The 24,034-nt window shown below is 48.5% G+C and overlaps 1 protein-coding gene across 1 annotated transcript; it reads right to left on the reverse strand.

Moving 5' to 3' along the window:
* Window positions 1-177: 177 nt before the first annotated feature.
* LOC307240166 (stromal interaction molecule 1-like) lies at window positions 178-22,060 on the reverse strand. Its single transcript, XM_080013841.1, has 14 exons — window positions 21,966-22,060; window positions 21,452-21,580; window positions 12,479-12,609; window positions 9,016-9,130; window positions 8,516-8,627; window positions 8,129-8,244; window positions 7,611-7,788; window positions 6,528-6,705; window positions 5,856-6,023; window positions 4,461-4,561; window positions 3,899-4,134; window positions 3,326-3,412; window positions 2,892-2,955; window positions 178-1,920 (listed from the first exon to the last, which is right to left on the reverse strand). The coding sequence occupies exons 2-14, from the start codon at window positions 21,576-21,578 to the stop codon at window positions 1,491-1,493; spliced, it is 2,043 nt and encodes a 680-aa protein (XP_079869967.1). The 5' UTR covers window positions 21,579-21,580; window positions 21,966-22,060; the 3' UTR covers window positions 178-1,490.
* Window positions 22,061-24,034: the final 1,974 nt, after the last annotated feature.

Genomic DNA, 24,034 nt, shown 5'->3' on the forward strand with positions numbered 1-24,034 from the left:
GAACTGCTTTTCAAACGGTTGGTATCAATATCTGGGAACTGATATCATTTAGTTTTCTCATTTTGGGTCGCTCATTTCTTTAACAGGGTTCAGGGTTCTTTCTGCACTTTGCTCTCTTAATATTTTATTTGCTTCGTTATAATTAACGGTAGTAGTACCCAGTATGTTTTAAGTTGTGCTTCTGCTAATTGAGTGTAATAAAGGCTAATCATGAATGCCCAGTAAAAAAAAAAACACATCACGTTATAAAGGGTAAAGCTACCAAACCATAAATAATCCCAACCCTTCTTCCCCATTGTTCAGGGGTCTACGTTTTGGCCTCCATAGATAAGGTTATGCGTTGCCTTGGATACAAGCGGTTTCCAGCTCCGCCATGAATTCCAGCTTTGTGCAGCTCACAAAGTAAGAGATCCGTGCAGGCCGCTCTGCAACCACGGAGCCCCTCTGCTGATACTGTTTGTGCATATTTGGCGTACGCTGTCACGGTTTTTGAGGCCGTTCCCCTCAACACATGAAATAATTCTGCAGCTTTTTCAGACCGATGCACATGCGATTCGGGTGTTGATTTGGCCTCTTTATACCACCAAGACGTCTCCCAAATAGCAGTAAAAGTTTCTAGCTCAGAGTTTCCTCTTAAAACATTCACAAAGCTGCAGAGACCAACTTTTTCCCAGGAACGGCGAGAATTCTGAAGGTCAGAGAAAGGGCGGGGCTGACCTCGTTGCTATGGATGATGTCATGCTTGATGAACAAGCTGACCTGCTACACCCACAGTGATTGGTTGATAGGGGATGGGTCCCATCATAGGAACACCGTAGGAGGAGGTTTCATGTTGCCATATTCACATAAAGATTTGAAAATTAAAATGGAGGCTGTCACTGATTGATTAAACATGAAACCAAGAATAATATAGTGACCAGTCCAGTACATGGTCAGCAGCCTCGTCCATGTCTGTGTGTCTCAGTGCTGCATCGCTGCATGTCCCCTTTGGTCAAGCAGCACGGAGTCGATCAGAACCTGTTGGCGAAGTGAGCCCACCCCTGTCCAGCTCCACTACCATCATGACACCCTCGTGATGAAGCTTGTACCTTTTTAAAAGCTCAGCATCATTAAATGTTTCCGAAACATTGACGCGCGTCACAAGGAGGGCTGTTTTTTCTAATTGTTTGTTTGTGTCTCAGAGTCCTCACGACTAACCCGAACTTTTCACACATAACCCTTTGGGAGTCCTCAAATTAGCACTGACAGGCCCATTATTTTCTAGAGTTTCTCCTTAATCAGAAAGTTGGGAGCTACTTTATTCCTTAAGATGTTTAGTGAATACAGGCCCCGGCCTCTTTTCTTGCTGACACCCTTCTAGTTAGCAACCAAGCTGACATCTCATTTGCAGCTGAATTTGAAATAGTCATTTAGTTACCTTCAAATTGAACTCTTCCATTATTCTGTCCATTCCCTGTGTTTTGTTACTAGTCTTTGGGCCGTGGTGGTGTTTACTTCCTCTTGAAGATCTTGTTGAAGGCCTTCCTCTTGCGCCCGCAGGCCGCTTCCGTCTCCTCGCCGGTTGAGCCGCTGTCCTCCTCCAGAGGGCCCCCTTTGGCGTAGAGCTGGGACGAGGGGGTCCCGTGGTTGCTCCCCATCCGGGGGGGGGTGTCCCGTGTGTCCGCGGGGGGGTAAAAGAGGGAGTGAGAGGAGTAGCAGGAGGCCAGGGAGGCGGGACTCCCCCTCAGCTCTCCGAGGCTGGAGCTCTTCTTCTCCAAGACGCCGCAGGACACCGTGAACATCCCGTCGGCCCCGGAGACGCGGGGCCTGCAGGGGGCCTTGTCGGGGGTCCACAGGGCGGCCTTGGAGCCGTCCAAGCGCTGGGATTCACCGTGGGACAGAGGGAGGGAGGAGTCGGAGTCAGATCGGTTCATAATGTCCCTGGGTCGGAGAAGGAAAGAGGACAGTCAGTGGAGTGCAAAAGGGGGGACAGAGAATATAAAAACGACGCCGAGAGAAAAGAGAAAGAAGGGAAAGACGACGATGAAGCATGCAAGGATGGTTAGCGGGTGCTTGGAAATACAAAACATAAGAAAAATGTATAATACAAGTAACATCTGGGAAACTGTTCGTCGTTAACCAGAAAGACAAAAAGGGGAAAACAGACGAGTGTAATGCACAGTACACAGTAGTAGTGACCCTCTACCTGCTGGTTTACTGTCCACTATAGACACAGTAGACATAGGCAGACGAAAAATATTTGAAAAACATTCTCACAATAATCACAGGGAATGCCACATTATCAATGTATTCATTTCATCATATGGTTCATTTAAAGCAGTTTAAAACCTCTCATCCTGATACGTTAAACGGCATGTCTTCTCATCATTAGACTACACAGTTGTGTGTCATAATGGTGATAATTGAATTTCATGCCGATGTGATTCAACTGAATCATAACGTGGATTCATGGCCCAGCACCAGAGGAAGAAATCCAGAAATGATTGATGTACAGAAATGGAAAGCCCCGACGCTCCATGCAGAGAGAGAAATACCCAGAGCTGCTGGCCCACAGCGCTGCCCCCACTGGCTGGAGGCCGGACACACCCTCCACAGCCTGGAAATAAGACGAGCGCAAGAGGAGAGCAGAGAAGCCGACAGCGCCCTCAGCGGGGCTGGGAGGAGAAGCACCGGCGGAAGAGGAGGGCGGAGGGGGAGAAAGGGAGAGGAAGGGCAGTTGAGCAGAGCTGGGGCCAAGGGAGGGGTGGGACAGGGAGGAGGCGGAGATGGGAGACAGAAAGGGCCGGAACTCCAGCTGGCCGATGGAAAGGCTTCTGGCCTGCCGCCCGCAGGGGCACGGGGGTCCCGACCCCGACCCCTCGGGACCAGGCGAGCGCCGACAGTCCACCAACCTCAGAGAGCCCTGGGGATGCGCAGGGTCCCCCATCCTCTGTCGCAGGGGTGTCAGACTTGGAGCTGCAGGGGAGTGGACAGGACACAGTAAGAGGACTTCCTGACGGAGAAAACCCAAACACGACAAGGATGGAATCAAACTTTTCAGCTCGTTTAACTCCTCGTACAGAACTCTTTAAGGGTGGAGGTTAGGGAGGGAGTGAAGGGAGCAGCTAAAAAGGAAGGTAGAGTTTGGAGTTCTGACCTGGTTTCCACAGCACCAGGGGAGGAACAATGCATTTACCAAACTATGGTGAGCTCAAACGGGAAGATGGAAATTAGATATTTTTGAAAAGATGTTCGTGGAATAACCCGTCCACCATCATCCACATAAAGAAGAGTGACACAACATGCGGAGGTGAGTCTGAGGGAGGAGGAGAGGTGAGGGTCTAACCCGAGCGTTTCCATGGAGACGGGCTGTCTGCGATGCCGCTGAACGGCCAGAGGTCACTCACCCGCCGGTCCATCTGCCAGGCGGCGTCTGGAGAGACGGAGGAAAACCTGCCCTCATTAATTAACTCTTCTTCTTCATATTATTATTATTATTATCATCATCATCATCATCATCATCACTTGAACCAATCAAAGGAAACTGATTAATTGATTAATTGGTTAAAATGTAATAAAGAAAAGCCCATCAGGAGAAAATTGATGGTTTTGAATTCTAAAACACGTGTTTGAGTTAAATTAGAATTTGCCGGATCTTTGTAGAAAAATAAATTATAAAACTGAATGTCAGTCAGTCTTACATTTCTGATCATAAATATATATGACTTTTACTTATATTAAAAAATGTTATATGATTATTCTAACCATACTGCACTCATATAAGTTCCTCGTATCTATAAACGGGCCTGGTAGATACATTTGTTTCTGATTTATGAAAAAAAAAATCTTGAATTATGGTGAAAACACAAACTCCCTCCCTCCCTCCGTCTATCTGTCTGTTTGTCTGCAGTGTCCTCACACTGCAGCGTGCCGGGCGACAGGATGTCCTCGTCCATGTCGTCCAGGTCGTCGGACAGCAGCAGGTGCTGGGGCGTGGCAGCTCTCAGGCCCGGGAAGGACGGCTCCAGGTCGAGGGCCGAGGCCAGCGCCGCCAGCCCCGGGTTGCTGACCAGAGAGAAGTTCGTCAGAAGCTCCATCTGCTGCCAGCGATGGAGCTTCTCCCTCAGAGCCGCCGTCACCTCCCCCAGGGCCTGTCTGGAGGGAGGAGGTGGAGGAGGAGGAGGAGGAGGATGAGCAGTAGGTAGGTGGAGGAGGAGGAGAAGTAGGAAGGTGGAGGAGGAGGAGGAGGATGAGATGAGAAGTAAGGAGAGGGTGGAGGTGAAGGTGAATCTGAAGGTGGAGGTGAATCTGTTGTTATTGTGACAGAATTTCCAACAAACAATGGATTGATAAATAAAAGTCACTGATTAAACTCCGATTTCCAAAAGTCAAATCCATCGATTTCTTCATTTCCTTTCTGTAGCAGGTGACCTGGTTCCAGGAGATGGTTCCACCACTCGGACTGCCTGGGGGTCACTCACTTGGCCGAGAGGATCTTGTGGTCGACGGCGTCCAGCGAGGAGCTGTGGGCCACATGGAAGGTTCCCAACAAAGAACTCCTCTTTTTCTTGATCTTCTCTGCCTAAAATCAAACATCACCATCACCACCATCATCATCATCATCACCATCACCACCATCATCATAACAACATCATCACCACCACATCATCATCATCATCATCATTACCACCATCATCATCATAACATCATCATCACCACCATCATCATCATCACATCATCATCATTATCACCATCATCATCATAACAACATCATCACCACCACATCATCATCATCATTACCATCATCATCATCATAACATTATCATCATCACATCATCATCATCATCACCACCACCACCATCATCATCATCGTCATTACCATCATCATCATCATAACATCACATCATCATCATCATCACCACCATCGTCATCACCTTCATCATCATCACCACCATCATCATCATCATCACATCATCATCATCACCACCATCGTCATCACCTTCATCATCATCACCACCTTCATCATCATCATCACATCATCATCATCATCACCACCATCATTATCATCATCATTACCATCATCATCATCATAACATCATCACCACCATCATCATCATCACATCATCATCATCACCATCAACATCACAACATCATCATCATCACCATCAACATCATCATCATCACAACATCATCATCACAACATCATCATCATCACAACATCATCATCATCATCACAACATCATCATCATCACCATCATCATCATCACAACATCATCATCACCACCATCATCATCACAACATCATCATCATCACCATCAACATCATCATCATCATCACAACATCATCACCACCATCATCATCACCACCATCATCATCACCTTCATCACCATCATCACCACCATCATTATCATCGTCATCACCACCACCACCATCATCATCATCATCATCATCATCATCACCACCACCATCATCATCACAACATCATCATCTTCATCATCATCACCATCATCATCATCACCACCATCATCATCCCAACATCATCATCATCATCATCATCATCAGCATCATCACCACCATCACCATTATCATCACCATCTCATTATCATCACCATCATCATCATCATCATCAGCAGCATCATCACCACCATCACCATTATCATCACCATCTCATTATCATCACCATTATCACAACATCATCATCATCACATCCTCACCATCATCATCACCATCAGATTGAACTAAACTAGAAGCCTTTTTATTATTGTGTCTTTTAGACATGATTATCATCACGTTTCCACCAATGAGTGAGTGAATGATATTCAGTCAGTGTGTGATGCACATCAAAGTGTGCATGCGTGCGTGTGTGTTGTCATCACCCCCTCCTTGGCCTGCAGCAGCTGTCTCTCTGCGTTCTGCTTCTTGATGTTGTAGGACTGGACCTCCACCTCGTGTGTGAGCTGGAGCCACTTCTGCAGGGCCTCCGGAGGGGCCCAGCGGACCCGGCCCTCCAGCTCTCTCTCAGCCTTCTTCAGGGCCATTCGCACCTTCACCAAAGAGGACAGAAGCGGGTTACATGGAGGAAGCCATCACCCCGGGAATAAATAGAAACCTGTGGTCAGTTGTTTTCTGAGCTGCTTGCCGTCAAATTTTCAGTTTTAATGTCTTACTGCCGCACGGCTGCAGGGCCCCGCCACCGGCTCCTCACTTATCCAGGTGTTTGAGTCGCTCACGTTCCATTTAGTTTCAAGAAGATTTCAACGGCTGACATCACATACACGGGCGAAGGTTTTAAAGAATAAGATAACTTTAACTCCGGGAGCTGTTTTGTGTTTTCAGCACTTCATCTTCACTCGGAAAATGAGTACACTGACCGAACACACTGACATGCTATCCAAGGCCGATACGACTTTATCAAAATCGGACACGTTCAGAACACGCTGACTCCACACTGGTACGTCAGCTTCTTCCCCGCGACTTGAGGCCGCTGAACTGACAAATATACTACTCGTTCCCTCCCACCCGTCTGCAAAAAAAACCAAAGTGAATACCTGCTCCAGCTCCTGCTCGGCGTACTTCTGCCTGCTCCTCTTGTTCTCCGTTCCCTCACGTAGCTCCTTCAGACGCTGCGCTTCCTGCTTGGCCGCGCTGATCTCGTCCCGGAGCTTCTCCTCCATGGTGACCTTCTCCACCTCCACGTTGTGGTGCTCCTCCTGAGCCCTGTGCAGCCTGGAGGACCCAAAAAGAGCGAAAACAGAGGGTCAGGGCTCTCTTGACTGTTTGGCATCAGAGAGACAAACACAAAAAAAAAAAAAAAAACCCTTGAACGTCACCGACGCGACCCGGTCACTCCAGTTCAAACCCATTCGATTCACAGACGCTCAGGACTTTGAAACTCCTCTCTCAAAAAGAAGCAACATGGAGGTTTGACAGGAGGGTCCAAGCCCCTTGATTCACGTGAAGCAAGGGAGCGACGTTCTTGCCTCATTCCCACCAGCGGGAGGTGCTGTGAGAGTATGTGAGAAATGGCAGTCTGTTGTCCAAGAGAGAGGGAGGAAGAGATGGAGGGAGAGAGGGAGTGAGGCTAGAAAGAGAAAGCAGGGAGCTATTTCTGGAGGCATACCAAGCTACCTTTCACTGTTCAGGGATCAAGAGGAGGAAATAGACTGGTAATTCAATTGATCACAGCACTGTGTGTGTGTGTGTGTGTGTGTGTATGTGTGCATGCATGCGTGTGTGCACGTGTGCGTGCATCTGTGTGTGCCTGTGTGTGTGTGTGTGTGTGTGAGTGAGGCCAGCTGTTCTCTGACTATATAAGGAGTTCAAGACAGTAGAGCCAGATCTGTCTCCCTGGCTCAATTCCTCAACACACACACACAAACACAAACACGCACACGCACACACACACACACACACACACACACACACACACACACACACACACACCAAGACGAGCATTAAAGCCAAACTCATATGTAACTGCTCTAAATTCACTCACGACAGAACCTACTTGTCCCCCAAGACCGCCTATATATACACACATATAGACACACACACATATACACACACACATACACACACACACACAGTACATAGGTCCAGAATGCTCTGTATACTCTGCACTGAGTACTGACTGGTCCTGCAGGTCCAGCAGGCTCTGCTCGGCTCGCTGCAGACCGTTCAGGTCCTTCATCAGTTTGTCCAGCTGGCCCCTGCAGCGCCACCTCTGCACGCAGGAGAACCAGCAGCCGGCCAGCGCCATCAGAACAGAGAGGCCCAGAAGCCAGTCCTTCCACTGGCTGTGCCTGGACGCTGGGAGGGGGAGAGCGACAGAGGAGGGAGAGTGTGACTTACATGTATCAGCCGCAGCCAAAAGCGCCAATAAAGAAACCATGGTAACACTGTAAACATAAGCTTGAAATGATCTATTTGAACCTCTGTCTGTCTGTCTCTCTGCCTGTCCATCTATCTATTAATCCGTGCAAATTTCGGACAAGAAATGTTGTGTGGACACACTTTTCAAATGTTTTTGTGTCGCCACGGTAAATTAAAAGCATCTTTACCAATTTCTGTCTGCTGTAAGACACAGACACACACAGACACACATACACACACACACACACACACACACACACACACACACGAAGCATACCGAGTGGGGGTCCAAACAGAACTGTGTCCAGAGCTTTCAGCTGCAGCTTCTGGCCGTGACTTCGGTCCATAATCTTCAAAACTGAGAAGAGGAGGGTGATGTTCTTCACCGCTAGTCTGGCAAACAGAGGGAGAGAGTTTGAGTTTTTAAAAACACTTTTATTGAACAAAACAACAAACCGGAAGACAATTCAATGAATCAAGCAGTAAATCAAGAAATACATATTTATAATAATGATATAGGCATCATAATAAAAAAATAAAAAAATAAAAGGAAATCAATGTCAGATTGCATCATCCTATCACCCAGGTTTACATACTGCTTAGTGTGTGTGAGTGTGTGTGAGCGCGCGTGTGCACGTATGAATGTGTGTGTGGGTTCCTTCACCTGGGTAGTGCCTTGCCATCCATGTTGTGTTGAGTGAAGATGTCTATGTACTGAGGCAACTCCACGTAGTTCACCAGCCATTCCTCCATCTCCACCAGCGTCCAGTTATACACTACACACACACACACACACACATACACACACACAGGTTAAGTGAGTCACAGTCACGATCTCAAAGGGGAGGGGAGTTTGATGCCAACCCCTCACCCTGACCTGGGCTGATGTAAGACCCGCAAACGACTCGTTCGTCGAGAACAAATCCTTTGAACGACTCAGGACTCTGGAGTCACTCCGGGTGAAGAGTCGTTTGTTGGTTTGCTTTGCGAACGGACAACTGCATCCCGGCAAACGACAGAAGCCAAGAGCTGCGAGTCACGCGTGCAGAGGCAACGAGTCCTGAGTCCGTGTAATTCACATTGAATATGACTGATTTATACTTTGTTTTCCACTTGTGCCAGAATGAGAGGTTTGTGGTGATCTGGCTGCTGTGAGGCCTTTACCTGGGGAGCTCTTCCAGGACGTCCACATGTCCTCCAGGCTGATAAGCAGGTCGGCTCTGTGGAAGCTGCTGTGTTTGGCCTTGGGATCCTGATACTTCAGGTCCTCACGCAGAAACTGAGATGAGGGATCAAGAGATATCATTTGACAGCGATTTGTAATTGTAAATGTCTCCAGTATATTTGACAGCTTTGATACCGACGTTAAACTTTTTTTTTTAAATGACACCAACATTACCATGAAAAAAACAATGATTGAGAACTCGCGGAAGGAAATACCGCGGAACATTGGGTTGGACATTATAGAACATTAATTATAGCACATCTGGCGGGATCGAGCCGCTCCGTTATTAGATTTAAAAAGTTGTGTAAGTATTTTGCGTGTGCGTGTGACTCGAAAACTGGGACGAGTAGAGCAGCAAAATTTGGTTAAAACAATAAGATGAGCAATAACAGTAATAAGATGTGAAATAACAGTTAATAGATGTGTGATAATTGTAATACGATGTACAATAACAGTTAATAGATGTGTGATATAGTAATAGAATTTGCAATAATAGTAACAAGATGTACAATAACAGTAAAAAGATGTGTGCAAGTAATACAATTTGCAATAATAATGATACGATGTGTGATATTAGTAATAAGGTTTGGAGGTGTAAGACATCTCACTGCATATATGTATGAACGTATGTATATGTATGTGACAAATAAACCTCTTGAATCTCTTGAATCAATAACAGTAATACAATGTGCAATAATGGTAATAAGATGTGCAATAATAGCAATAATAGTAATATGATGTACAATAAGAGTAAAAAGATGTGTGATAATAGTAATAAAATTTGCAGTAATAGTAATACGATATACAATGGCAGTAATATGATGCACAATCATAGTAACAATGTGCAATAACAGTAATAGGATGTGCAATAATAGTAATATGATATTTAATAATAGTAATAACATGTGCAATAACAGTAATACACATGCAATCATAGTACCAGTATCTCTGTCTGTCCTGTCTCATAGTACACATCTCTGCCTTAAGGGTATGGAGTCCTTTTTCCCACCTTCTTGTTTCTTTGGCTACATTCACACTTCAAGCCTTAGTGCTCAATTCAGATTAATTGCTCAGATCCGATTTTTCGTTTGGCTGCTCACATTATTTTTTTAAAAGTTGCCAATATCAGATTCCAGCGTGAACGAGTCACAGTCCTGAACTGACCCGCATGCACAGAAGACGTCACGCGCAGCACGCTGCCATACAGAAGCGAATGCACGGTGGTTGTCGGGCGGCGTGGGAGCGTGCGCCTGGGCTCTAGCTGGTGGATGAACTCTTTGAATCCAGACAGGGGCACGGTGCTTTTTTTGTTTCGCTCGATAAGGACATTTAGTAAAGTACAATAAAAACACAATGTGTGCAAATTGCAGCCCGATGGCTGCCTCAGAGGACACACACACAGTTTTCCTTTCGAACTGCAACACATTTAAACTTAATTTTGTGGTCGATGTCTTAGTTCAGATTCTTTATTGTCATATCTCAGCATACATTGAGAATGAACTTTGTCCTCTGCATTTGATGCATCCTGATCCTTTACACCCCTAGGAGGAGGGCAGCACCCAGGGACCAGCTCCAGTTCCTTTGCCAGGGGCACTGAAGAAGTTTTAGTACTAACCCCTAACATACATAACTTTGATGGTGGGAGGAAACCCACACAAACACGGGGAGAACATGCAAATTCCACACAGAAAGGACATGGGACAGCCGGGGTTTGAACCCCGGACCTTCATGCTGTGAGGCAACAGTTCAACCACTGAGCAACCGTGTCGGCCTGGTCCACGCCCTCAGCGTCGACGGGGTTCCATCGCTGCGGGTAACATCAAGTCTGGTCCCAGTTCCCAAGAAAAGGAATCTGCAGACTAGCGGCATTAACATCCCACATCATTAAAAACCCTGGCGCTGGCACACCTGCGGCTCCTGGTGGGGACTCCCCTGGACCCCCTGTAGTTTGCCTACCAGGAAAACAGCGACCTGCTCCACAGAGCCCACTCCCATCCAGACGAGGCTGGCGGCACTGTGAGGCTCACGTTCTTTGATTTATGAAGCGCCTTTAACACCACGCAGCCTCTGCTGCTTGTGGATAAGCAGCTGAAGATGCAGGTGGACCACCCCATCGTTTCCTGCATCACAGACGATCCGACCCGAGCGGCCGCAGTTTGTGCGGCTGCGGGGATGTGTGTCGGACTGGGTGGTGAGCAGCACTGGCGCCTCCCAGGGGACAGTTCTGTCTCCGTCCCTCCCCACCCTTGAGACCTCGGACTTCAGGCACAACACGGAAACATGTCACTTGATGAAGTTTTCTGCTATCTATCTATCTATCTATCTATCTATCTATCTATCTATCTATCTATCTATCTATCTATCTATCTATCTATCTATCTTTCTTCATTTGTATTAATCTATCAATCAGTCGCAACAAAGCTCCACAATACATTACATGTTCTTATCCAAGCAGTGAATTTAACTAATTTATCTCTGGAATATATCTCACATATCACTTCCAACAGGCTGAGGTTCTACTACTGAATATTACTATTAATTTATTGATGTGTGCCTGTGTTTTAGATCGATATGTTAGATTAAGATTCCAGATTAAATCCGACATGTGTGTGCATGCGTGTGTTGGTGAGGCGGTTGTAAGGAAATCGAACGCTGCTCAGACCACCGCGACCTGCCGAGCTTTCTTTGCGGCGCCACACATCTGTAGAGCCCTGCAGACGGCCAGAGCCTCCGCAAATGAACGCCGGAAGGAGCACTTGGAAGGGCCGCCGAACCGGGAATCACACGCGAGACAGAAAAACAAACACCGGCGTACCGGCTGAGACCAACACCCGAAGAGGCCCAGACCCCACGGCGCCGGCCTTTGTCGACGGGACGCCACGCCCGCACGCCCGGCTCCCATGCTGCCCAAGCATCTTCTTCACCGCCGGCGGACGGAAAGGGAAGAAAAATAAAAGGATGCGCGGAGGCCAGGAGAAACAATTCAGAGACGCTCTGAGGGCCACCCTGAAAAAGGCCAAGGTCGCCCCACAGGCCTGGGAGAACGCGGCGCAGGGCAGAGGCACCCGGGCGACGTGCCGCCTCCGCCTTTGAGGACCAGCGGAGAAGGGAGGGGAGGCAGCGGCTCGGCCAGAGAACCGCTGACCTGCCACCAAACCTGTGGACGGGTCGGTCACACTGGGATCAGCCTGCACAGCCATCGCAGGACACACAACCTCCAATAACCCAGTGTTTTGTGAAAGGAGATCCTCCTCGCTACAAGGGACTGATGATGATGATGATGATGATGATGATGATCTGCGTGTATGAGTGTATCTGCACATATCCTTGCACATCTGTTTACACATGCATGTGAATGGGAATGCATCCGTGTGCGTGTGTGTGCGTGTGCGTGTGTCTCACCCCATCGGTCTCTTTCGTGTCCACCGTTCCATCCGCGTCATCGTCCATCAGCATGTGGATGCTGCGAATCGCCTCGAAACTCAGCTCCGCGTTCTCATCCCCACACAGCTGCGGGTCGATCACACACAGATCTGGAGCGGGGAGATGCGGTCTGTCACGCTAGAAACAGGACTACCACATCAAGACACGGTCTATCGTCAGCAACGTGTCAAACCGGCGCCAAGGTCAAACGGGGGTCGAATCCCAGGGAATTGTTTCCATTAAAAGAGAGAGAGAATGAGGGAGAGAGCGAGAGAGAGACACACAGGTTGACATGCACATCAAGCGAGTGTCATGTGCGTTAAAATAACCACCAGAGTCGATCTGAAACGAGGACATTCCGAGGACATTACATTCCACAGAAGTGGCTGTGCGGCGGAAAGTCCTGGAAATTGATTTCATGGACGGCTGAGAAAAAAAAAAATTTTAAATGAAAAAATTAAGAAAATAAATCACAGACCAGTCAAGTGAGGCTGGACCGTAGCACCATGGAACTGGTGCTGGCGGTGAAGGGTGGAAAAAAAGCATGTTACTAAAAAAGGAAAAGGAAAAGAGGCAGCGAGAGCAGGGGATTTATGCAGGAATATCATTCGTGGCGTTGCTGAACGTCGCAGCTGGAATATGAAGGGCTCTGCAGCTGGGTGGTGCAGGGGAAAGAACTTTGCAGTTGAAACGGTCGTAGCGAGGGATGGGGAGCCACTCCTCCAGCCCGCGTCGTTCAGCCACACATCGTTCATCGAAGGTCAACATGTCGTGTTCGTATGAGCAAATCTGAAATGACTCAGGAGTCTGGAGCCACTTGGGCGAGAGCTGTTTGTTTGTTTGTTTGTTTGTTTGTTTGTTTGTTTGTTTGTTTGTTTGGAGCGGTGCAGCAGCCAGACGCTCGGGCTGACCGGACTCCAACGTCTCCAAACGAGCTCCTTGACTTTCTGTTCAGTGGACGAGGGAGCGAACGGAGTCGCAGCCTGAAACTAATGACGGAGGACTGAAGCACTGTCGGGGAAAAACTGAAACAACTCCTTTAACTTTGATCTGCATAAGTGAGACGCATCCTCCCGCCTCAGTCAATCATTTTGGCAGAATTTGAGTGTTGCCTTTTTTGGCAAGAAATTTGCATTCGCATTACACCAGCTCAATCAACGAACCAGGAGTCTGAGTCTTTTTACTGAGTCACTCGTCAGGAGCCGAATCTTAAAAAAAGAGCTGAACCTTTCATCATGAGGAAGTGGTGAGCGGTCGGTGTTCGGTGAAGCAGAAAAGGTATTTCTCTTTTGGGAAGTTAAAAGCTGATGTCCCTGTCCTGCACCTGCTGCATGTCGCTATTAACTGCAGCGGTACAGTTTCCCTTTTTTTTTTTCAACAATTATGTGTTTGTACCCTTTATCATGACAGTATTCGAAAATAGGATATTCCACACTGAGGCAGGGAAAGACGTGAAAGACGTGAAATTATTATTACCCACCGCTATCAAATAAACAATATACCCAACACTGCCTCTTTGGTCTATACTATTATATCTATTAGTATTCTGTATATATATAATGTATAGTACCATATACTATACTGTATGTATATACTGTATACTATATATTATTCCAGGGTTGGTAGTTATATGTCACTGGGACTTGGCTGACCTCTGGTTGACCCCTGCAGCACCCAATTAAAGTGCAAAGCTTTGCAGCGAGCTGTGCTCATGCCGATGCCAGAGGGATGATCACTGACGTTCCCTGCGTGTTCCCCTGCATCACGTGGCACTTTCATACACATGGCTGTCTCCATGTGCCTGGAGATACCTAACAGGTGACAGACTGGCAGATAAACAGACAAGCAGGCAGGCAGACAGACAGACAGACAGAGGCCTGCATTGGCCACATGTCTCTCCCCAATGTGGACACAGAGCAGAGGTGAGACTCAGCGCTGCCTCGCTTGCCTCACCCCATCAAACAAAGCTTTTCCAGCTTTGACAGAGGATTACACCTTAATGTGGACAGCTGGGAGGGGAAGTGTGTGTGTATGTGTGTGTGTGTGTGTGTGTGTGTGTGTGTGTGTGTGTGTGTGTTTAGAAGGACAGTGAACTTAATAATGTTAGATATATATATATTTTTTTTTAATACAAATAAGATCAATAAATACACATACACACACACACACACACACATATATATACAGATAAAAGGAAACAAAAAAAATTTAATTCATTAAAATAAAGAAAAAAAACAATAACAATAATAATAATCATTATAATAATAATAATAATAATAATAATAATAATAATAATAATAATAATAATGTTAGATGCCGTGTGTTACTGTGTTGCTTTTAATTGTACTTTGAAACAAAGTGTCATTTATAAGTTCATAGTTCTAACGGTTACACATTATTATCCCATCCAACTGTTCACCTTCACTTGTATTATTATTATTATTATTATTATTATTATTATTATTATTATTATTATTACTTTTCTTTTCTTTCTGTACAATGTGCTTTTGCGGCACTGTTTACTGATGGAGAGCAGGAGACTAAAGGTCAGACTCCATTTTAATTTCCTAATAAGGGGCTGGAAATAATGTATAGACAGAGTTCTTCTTGAAAATGTGATTTTCTTAACAACAAAAGCGAAGGTGTATCTGTATGAAGATTCACATCTACACACATGTACTGCACGCTGCATACTACTTGATGCATACTTTGGTTTTGGAAACGCTAAAAAAGTTGAAATGATCAAATCCTACTTCTTCTTCTTCTAACATATTGTATCCATCTCTCATACTTGATGAAGAAATACTGAGGAGTAGGAAGGAGGGGATGGAGAAGGGAGGAGAAGATGGAGTAGGGAAGAGAGGATGTAGTAGGGAGCAGAGGATGGAGTAGGGAAGAGGGGAGGGAGAAGGGTGGAGAAGATGGAGTAGGGAGCAGAGGAAGGAGTAGGGAGCAGAGGATGGAGTAGGAAGGAGAGGATGGAGTAGGAAGGAGAGGATGGAGTAGGAAGGAGAGGATGGAGTAGGGAGGACCAAAAGTTAAACTGAGAAACCAAGAAAGCACCATCACATTCATCAAGACCAGTGTTTCTCAAATCGGGTACTGCAGGGGGTACTACAGGGGTACTGCAGGGGGTACTGCAGGGGGTACTACAGGGGTACTGCAGGGGTATTGCAGGGGTACTGTAGGGGTACTGCAGGGGGTACTGCAGGGGGTACTACAGGCGTACTGCAGGGGTATTGCAGGGGTACTGTAGGGGTACTGCAGGGGGTACTGCAGGGGGTACTACAGGGGTACTGCAGGGGGTACTACAGGGGTACTGCACGGGGTACTGCAAGGGGTACTATAGGGGTACTACAGGGGTACTGCAGGGGTACTGCAGGGGTACTGCAGGGGTACTGCAGGGGTACTGCAGGGGGTACTTCGAAAAAAAAAGAAAATAAAAAAGTGTTGATTATATAAAGTAAAAAAAACAAATGCACATACAGTTCATTGTTTGTGTTCATTTCCTCTTTTCCTCTCATGCAGCCGCTCAAAGCAGCTTGAGAACAAACTCCACAGAAACATGATCACGGTCGTCTTGGAGATATTCTGTTCTTTCCAAACAGCCATTATTTCAGCTCTTTAGTACATTTTATTAAATATGTTGCTTTCAGAGTTGAATTACATCCCATCATCCTCATCATCATCATTTTACATAAGAAAAACCAGCAGTCGCGGGTAAGATTTAGTGCCAAGCTGAAACCAAACATCACACGGTCCAAAGTGCTGCTTAAAATACACCATGCCTAGATTTGGGCATTTTGTGGTAAGAAACCTCCACCGCTACTACTGAGGTGTGACGGAGTAAGACTCCTACAATAATGGACGGCCATGGCCTTATCACCGCAGCTACACTCCAACATGTCCCCTGATCCCCACACAACCCCGCAACAATCAACATGGTTCCACGGTTTCCAGGGTCGTTGGAGCCCAGGACGCTGATCGAGAAAAGCACTTCCCTCTTCCTCCGTCGGCACGGCTGGCTCCACCTCAAACATTACTCTGTTGTCGGGTTCATTTGTCCCGGGGCAGTCGGCTGAGCGTGTCTCTGCTCGTTCTCGGTGTGACGGACAGCGGGTGGTCTCGAAGGTGCTCGGACTTGCCGTGAGCTGCTTCTTCTCAGGCGCCACGTTGCTCTCACACGCGACCAGTGACCGAGAGGGATCACATCCAAGCCGCATGAAGCCAAATTCGGGTGAAATTGACAAACTCCAACTTCTGACATTCCCTAGAGGACGGCAAAACCCTGGAGGTCAAACGGTCTTGATGCATCAGGTTTTTGTTTTTTTATCGATAAGTGGTTGCGCCCTTGGTATAAGAGCAGCCATGACACTGAACAAAGTGTGTGACCGAGCAGGGACGGTGCTCCAGTGTCTTTAGTCGGGCCCCGGTGAGAGCTTAGCTTGAATATATTCTACATTCAATTCAATCAGCTCGTTTGTTGAAGTCCATCTTCTGCCGTATTCAAAATGATTGCACTTGATGAAATAAATGGGAGGACGACGCAGGGATCAAGCACGTCCACTGCCCAAATTGGCTCCTTACCGGATGACGAGAGCGGCGTGTCGCTCTGCTCAGCCTTCAGGCTTCTCACGCCGAGACCTGCTCCACCCTCTTCCTGGACGGAGAATAGGAATTTGATTGTGATTGTTTTCGGTTACGGATATCTGTGTGCTCGTGCGCACAGATGCGGACTCGTCAACTTCTTTGCTTTTCTGAAATGCCGCCGATTCGGGGGGACGATTACAACCAGGAGCGCGAGCGACACAAGATGTGAATATTGCGCCGCTGAGATGTGATGTGTTGCCGGGGAGGGGTGTTCTCTCCGACACCGGCAGAGGGCTCAGCTTCTCTGTGCACCAGTCGTGGGCGGTGGTTGCTCGGGGGTTTTTCTCACGAGGTAATAAGTGTTTCCACCAGACACAGGGGCCGTTATGTTTTTCCCCCCAAACGTCCTTCTCGGAATTACAGACCGTGCGAGTTACATCATTTGTCGGTGAACCTGCCTCGTGAGTTCTGTCTCAAGGCCGTGAAAGGCTTTGGCCCGCAGCCCTCCGGGGAGTTCAGCACGGAAGCAAATTCATGAATTCCTTGAAGGGTCAACGAAGCCCCTGGGAAACATGTGACACCAGAAAAAACAATCCCCCGCTGCCCGACGGCTACGGTGCCGGTGTCACCCGGCACATCATATGACCTGGACTCGTCGGCAAACAAGGCCGCTCACATCTTAGCTCCCATTCGCCGGAGCGTCTTGCACCAGTTTAGTCGATACGTGTTGCTCAGACAGTGAAGAGGAAAAGACGCAGCGTTTGTGATTCACAAACTCACAACTGTCTGGAACGACTTGTGTGATCCTCTTTCCCGTGGAGTATTTCATTTGCCATGTGACTCTACCGTGAGCAAGAGACTTTGAAAGGCAAATATCAAGCCGCGCTTAACCAAACAGGCCATAATCACAGTGCAGACTCCAAGGGCTTCACAGGCCCACGTTTCACAGAGCAATCAACAGCGTCCCAGAGTGCGAAGCCCCATCCCAGCACGGAAAAACTCCCAGAATCCCCCTTGGGGGGGGAAATGGGAGAAGCCTTGAGAAGGGGTCCCAGAGGGAGGAAGCCCCCCTTCCTGCGTGGGCAACATCAGAAGCATCGCATGACAAGTCTGTGGCTTCCTGGTGCTCGCAGGGCTGTGCTTACAGAGGCCGTTCGTCCAAACTTCACTGGAACTTACAAGGTCAACGCTCTGAGGCGCTGGATGCAGGTGGTGTCCAGTGGAAGGAAGACGCTGCATCGGGTGAAGTCGAGCGACATCGGACGAACCAAACTGCCCGGGCGGCTGTCCTCATATGAATACAGCCTCATCCTGCTCCACCCTGCCCCATCCTACATCATCCTACCCCAACTTACGTCATCCTACCCCATCCTACTTCATCCTACCCCATCCTACCTCGTCCTACCCCATTCTACCTCATCCTACCCCATCGCTCTTCATCCAATCCCATCCTTCCTCATCCTACCCCATCCTACCTCATCCTGCTTCATCCTACCCCATCCTACCTCATCCTGCTTCATCCTACCCCACCCTACCTCATTCTACTTCATCCTACCCCATCCTACCTCATCCTGCTTCATGCTACCCCATCCTACCTCATCCTACCCCATCGCTCTTCATCCAATCCCATCCTTCCTCATCCTACCCCATCCTACCTCATCCTGCTTCATCCTACCCCATCCTACCTCATTCTACTTCATCCTATCCCATCCTACCTCATCCTGCTTCATCCTACCCCATCCTACCTCATCCTGCTTCATCCTACCCCATCCTACCTCATTCTACTTCATCCTATCCCATCCTACCTCATCCTGCTTCATCCTACCCCATCCTACCTCATCCTGCTTCATCCTACCCCATCCTACCTCATTCTACTTCATCCTACCCCATCCTACCTCATCCTAAACAAAGCATAACTCTGTTTCAAGGGTTTCAAGGGTTTGCTTCTAATACACACTGATGTTTGAGATCCCACATCAAGTGACAGAAGTGCAGCTCAGTTACACTTCGAGTGTAAAAGCCTTCATCAGGGGGAGGCTCCGTGGGCGGTGCAGGGAGTCATCTGATGAAGCCCCAAGCGCAAGAAAACCCTGCAAGGTCAAAGATGGAGGAACTCGAAACAGGGACCTGACACATTCAGCCGCTCCCATAAGAGTTGACTAATGACAAAAGAAAAGTTCAAAAGTGATAAGAATGTTTACTGGAACATTATTCCTCAACATGCATCCATCCATACAGCTCCACCTCCTGCTTCAAAAACATGGAGCGATAGAAACAAAGATGCGAGAAAGAGGAGAGAGGGTGGAGGACGAACGCAAGACAACGGCCGAGGGACAGTGAGGGACATAGAAAGAGAGAGAGACTTCTTTATTGGAGCATACACACACACACACACACATGCACGCACGCACACACACACACACACACACTTCTATTTCTGTACTTGTGTTTCCGTCACATCCAGGAACCTGTGGTGAGCGAACAACAGTAAACTTCTGCAAAGCATACACAGTGTGTGTGTGTGTGTGTGTGTGTGTGTGTGTGTGTGTGTGTGTGTGTGTGTGTGTGTGTGTGTGTGTGTGTGTGTGTGTGTGTGTGTGTGTGTGTGTGTGTGTAGTTAAAGTGTGATGATCTCAGAGGTTCAGAGTCGTGTTGTGAAACACAAAAGCACTGGACTTATTTCCGGGGTGTGTGACTGGTTGTTGCAGCAACCACTACAACATGTATAACTGGCTGTGTTTTTATATCACACACACACACACACACACACACACACTCAAACACGCATGCACACACACCCCTCACCCTTTCTGTCTTATGAAGTCGTTTTTTCACTGAAGCTGAACGCTCTGAGACTTGTTGCATCATGTGCAGCGTGTGTAAACTTAGCTGGAATTTATAACACACACACACACACACATACACACAGTATAACCAGCTGATTTTACAGAGCAGGGTTTTTGCACCACGTGCACTACTCCTGCACTATGTGCACTAGTCCTTCACTACACACTACGTACACTACTCTTACACTAAGTGCACTACTCCTTCACTAGACACTACGTGCACTACTCCTATACTACACACTACATGCATTACTCTTACACTACTTGCACTACTCCTTCACTATACACTACGTGCACTACTCCTTAACTACACACTATGTGCACTACTCCTACACTACGTGCACTACTCCTTCACGACACACTACGTGCACTACTCCTACACTACATGTACTACTCCTACACTACATGCACTACTCCTACACTCCACACTATGTGCACTACTCCTTCACTACACACTACTCCTTCATTCCACACTACGTGCACTACTCCTTCAATACACACTACGTGCACTACTCCTTCACTACGTGCACTACTCCTACACTCCACACTACGTGCACTACTCCAACACTACGCTCCACGTGCACTACTCCTGCACTACATACACTACTCCTATAGTACATGCACTACTACTTCTACACTACACTGTGCACTAGTCCTACACCTCGCACTACACGTACTACTCCTACACTACGTGCACTACTCCTACTCTACACACCACACGCATATATAATATATAGTGCATACAGTGTATAAAGTGTATACAGTAAATATAGAATATATAGTGTATAGTATATATAATGTATATAGTATATATAGTATATAAAGTGTATACAGTAGATATAGTATATATCGTGTATATAGTATATAGAGTGTATATAGTGTATATAGAATATATCGTGTATACAGTGTATATAGTATATATAGTATATATAGTGTATATGGTGTATATAGTGTATATAGAGCATACAGTGTATATAGTATACAGTATATAGTATATATAGTGTATATAGTATATAGAATGTATATAGTGTATATAGAATATATCGTGTATACAGTGTATATAGTATATATAGTATATATAGTGTATATAGTGTATATAGTGTATTTAGAGCATACAGTGTCTTTAGTATACAGTATATAGTATATATAGTGTATATAGTATATACAGTGTATATGGTGTATATTGAATATATCGTGTAAACAGTGTATATAGTATATATAGTATATATAGTGTATATCGTGTATATAGTGTATAAGGTGGATATAGTGTATATAGTATGTATAGTGTATATATTAGGACTCATATACAGCAGGTACTCCTACACTATGCACAAAAAACTAGCAATTTGTTTTCTCCAAGTTTTACAGTTTGTTTCCGTCGCCGCCTCCTCTTCCTCCCGGCGACGGCAACGCAGTCAAGCGCCGCTTTGAGCAGCTGAACCCGGGTTGTCAAAATCATGTGAGTGTAAGAACGGTACGATGAAGGTGTAGAAGCCCCCACCCGCTCCTGGCTCACCTGAGACACTGTTGCCATCGGACACCAGGTGGCACTCCGCTTGGGCGTGGTCCACTCCCTCCGCCCCTGACACAAGCCAACTACACACAGTGAACACACACACACACCACAGCCACACACACCCCATGTCTGAGGGGGGGGGGGGGGGGGCGAGATAGGGGGGGAGAGGGAGAGAAATTAAAAAGAGAATCAAAGGAAGTAAAGTCAACAACAACAACAACAACAACAACAACAACAACAACAACAACAGCTCGGTGTGGATGCTTCAAGTTAAACTATGTAAAAGTCTATAAGACGTTATTTATGAAATTATTTCATATAAAATGATATTATAATGTTGTGTTATATTATTGTAAAATATTATAATGTTATCTTATAGTATAATGTTAAAGTATAACGTTATCGTACATTCTATTATAACGGTAAATGGTCTTATGTTCTATCCAGTTTATTATGTTAAAGTCTATTATATATTACAACGTCATCATTTCATGTCATAATGTTCGTCTCTCACCTCCAGCGGCTGCTCTCACGTCACTTTCGCCTTTTTCCTCCGCGCACTTTCCGTCCCCACGCGCAGCTTCCGTCGGCGAGAGTCGCAGCCGCGCGGCGCCGTGACGCGGGGGAGGCGCCGCGCGGGATCCGCGCCCACGACCCGGCGGAGCCTCCGCCCCGGGCCCGCCCCCCCGCGGAGCCTCCGCCCCGGGCCCGCCCCGCGGAGCCTCCGCCCCGGGGCCACGACCCGGCGGAGCCTCCGCCCCGGGCCCGCCCCGCGGAGCCTCCGCCCCGGGCCCGCCCCCCCGCGGAGCCTCCGCCCCGGGGCCACGACCCGGCGGAGCCTCCGCCCCGGGCCCGCCCCCCCGCGGAGCCTCCGCCCCGGGCCCACGACCCGGCGGAGCCTCCGCCCCGGGCCCGCCCCCCCGCGGAGCCTCCGCCCCGGGCCCACGACCCGGCGGAGCCTCCGCCCCGGGCCCGCCCCCCCGCGGAGCCTCCGCCCCGGGCCCACCACCCGGCGGAGCCTCCGCCCCGGGCCCGCCCCGCGGAGCCTCCGCCCCGGGCCCGCCCCGCGGAGCCTCCGCCCCGGGCCCGCCCCGCGGAGCCTCCGCCCCGGGCCCACGACCCGGCGGAGCCTCCGCCCCGGGCCCGCCCCGCGGAGCCTCCGCCCCGGGCCCGCCCCGCGGAGCCTCCGCCCCGCGCCCGGGCGAACGAGGCCGGGGGCGTGACCGATGAACTGCAACGACGTCCATCTTTTCATCACGCAAGTTCATGGTCTCTCTTCCGGGACAATAAACCCTGAGGGAAGCCGCTCTTCAATGGAGAACTTTGACTGAATTAAATGTTTGTTGTTGTTGTTGTTGTTGTTGTTGTTGTTGTTGTTGTTGTTGTTGTTGTTGTTGTTGTTGTTGTTTTTGTTTTTTAGCTGCGACCGAATCAAACGAACGACGAACCGAAAAATTGGACGAATCTTTTCACTGAGTCGCTCGTCGGGAAGCGAATCTCAAAAAGGAATCGAACCTTTTATGACGCGCCCCGGCGGGAGTCTCCTGTGCGAGCGCGACGCCTGGCGGCCGGTCGGGGCGGCGCAGCACCAGCAGCTCCGCATTCAAGGAGGGAAATGAGTTTCTACATTCAAGTCAGTTATGAAATAAAAATGTAGAGGTAATTATTGACATAGAACGGTCTATAATATCCATAACATAGCAATATAAAACTCCAAAGATAACTGATAGAACACGCTTCCTTTGTTTTCTAACTGGCTGATTTGATCACATATCAAACGGAGGAGAAGAGTTGTGACGTCATTCAAAGTTGAGACTGTATTTACCTGCAGATAAAGTTCTGCGTCTCCGTCCACTTCAGTGAGCTACAGTGACCCCAACAGAAAATAAAACCTTTTACGTCCACAGCAACTACGAAATGTGTCTCAAGGGTTGATATGGTCAAATGTTGCCACGAGGATGTTCAAGCTGCGCTGACAGTTCTTTACTAAAGGTTCGGGCGTGTGAGGTGCGGGACCAGGCGTCCGGTCCGGGAGGCAAACAACCCCAGCGGGTCGGGGCTGGGGCGAGGCAGGGCGGGGCAAAGCAGGGCGGGGCAGGGCAGGGCGGGCAGAGCAGGGCGGGGCAAAGCAGGGCAGGGCGGGCAGAGCAGGGCGGGGCAGAGCAGGGCGGGGCAGAGCAGGGCGGGGCAGAGCAGGGAGAGGCTCAGGCGGGGCAGAGCAGGGCGGGGCAGAGCAGGGCAGGGCGGGGCAAAGCAGGGCAGGGCGGGCAGAGCAGGGCGGGGCAGAGCAGGGCGGGGCAGAGCAGGGCAGGGCGGGGCAGGGCAGGGCGGGCAGAGCAGGGCGGGGCAAAGCAGGGCAGGGCGGGGCAGAGCAGGGAGAGGCTCAGGCGGGGCAGGGCGGGGCAGAGCAGGGCAGGGCGGGGCAAGGGCAAGGGGATCCAAGGAGCGGCAGGTGGTAACGCGTTCGGAACCAGGAAGGAACTCAAGAGCCGGACCCGGGACAGCACCGGACAATCTGGCAGCGAGCGGCCGACCGGGGGAAGCGGTGAGGGGACGGCGGCAGGAGCTCAGGTGATCCAGCAA

Source organism: Zeus faber (genome assembly GCF_960531495.2).
Source record: "Zeus faber genome assembly, chromosome: 14".
Taxonomy (NCBI): domain Eukaryota; kingdom Metazoa; phylum Chordata; class Actinopteri; order Zeiformes; family Zeidae; genus Zeus; species Zeus faber.

Bases quoted from the DNA above. Each gene is read 5' to 3' on its own strand.
- LOC307240166 (XM_080013841.1), bottom strand. From the start codon at position 21,578: ATGGGGTGTGTGTGGCTGTGGTGTGTGTGTGTGTTCACTGTGTGTAGT. The intron at 12,610-21,451 runs GTGAGCCAGGAG...TCCCCGCTCCAG, and splicing joins CGATGGCAACAGTGTCTCAG to ATCTGTGTGTGATCGACCCG. The intron at 2,956-3,325 runs GTTAGACCCTCA...ACTCCCCTGCAG, and splicing joins GTCTCCATGGAAACGCTCGG to CTCCAAGTCTGACACCCCTG.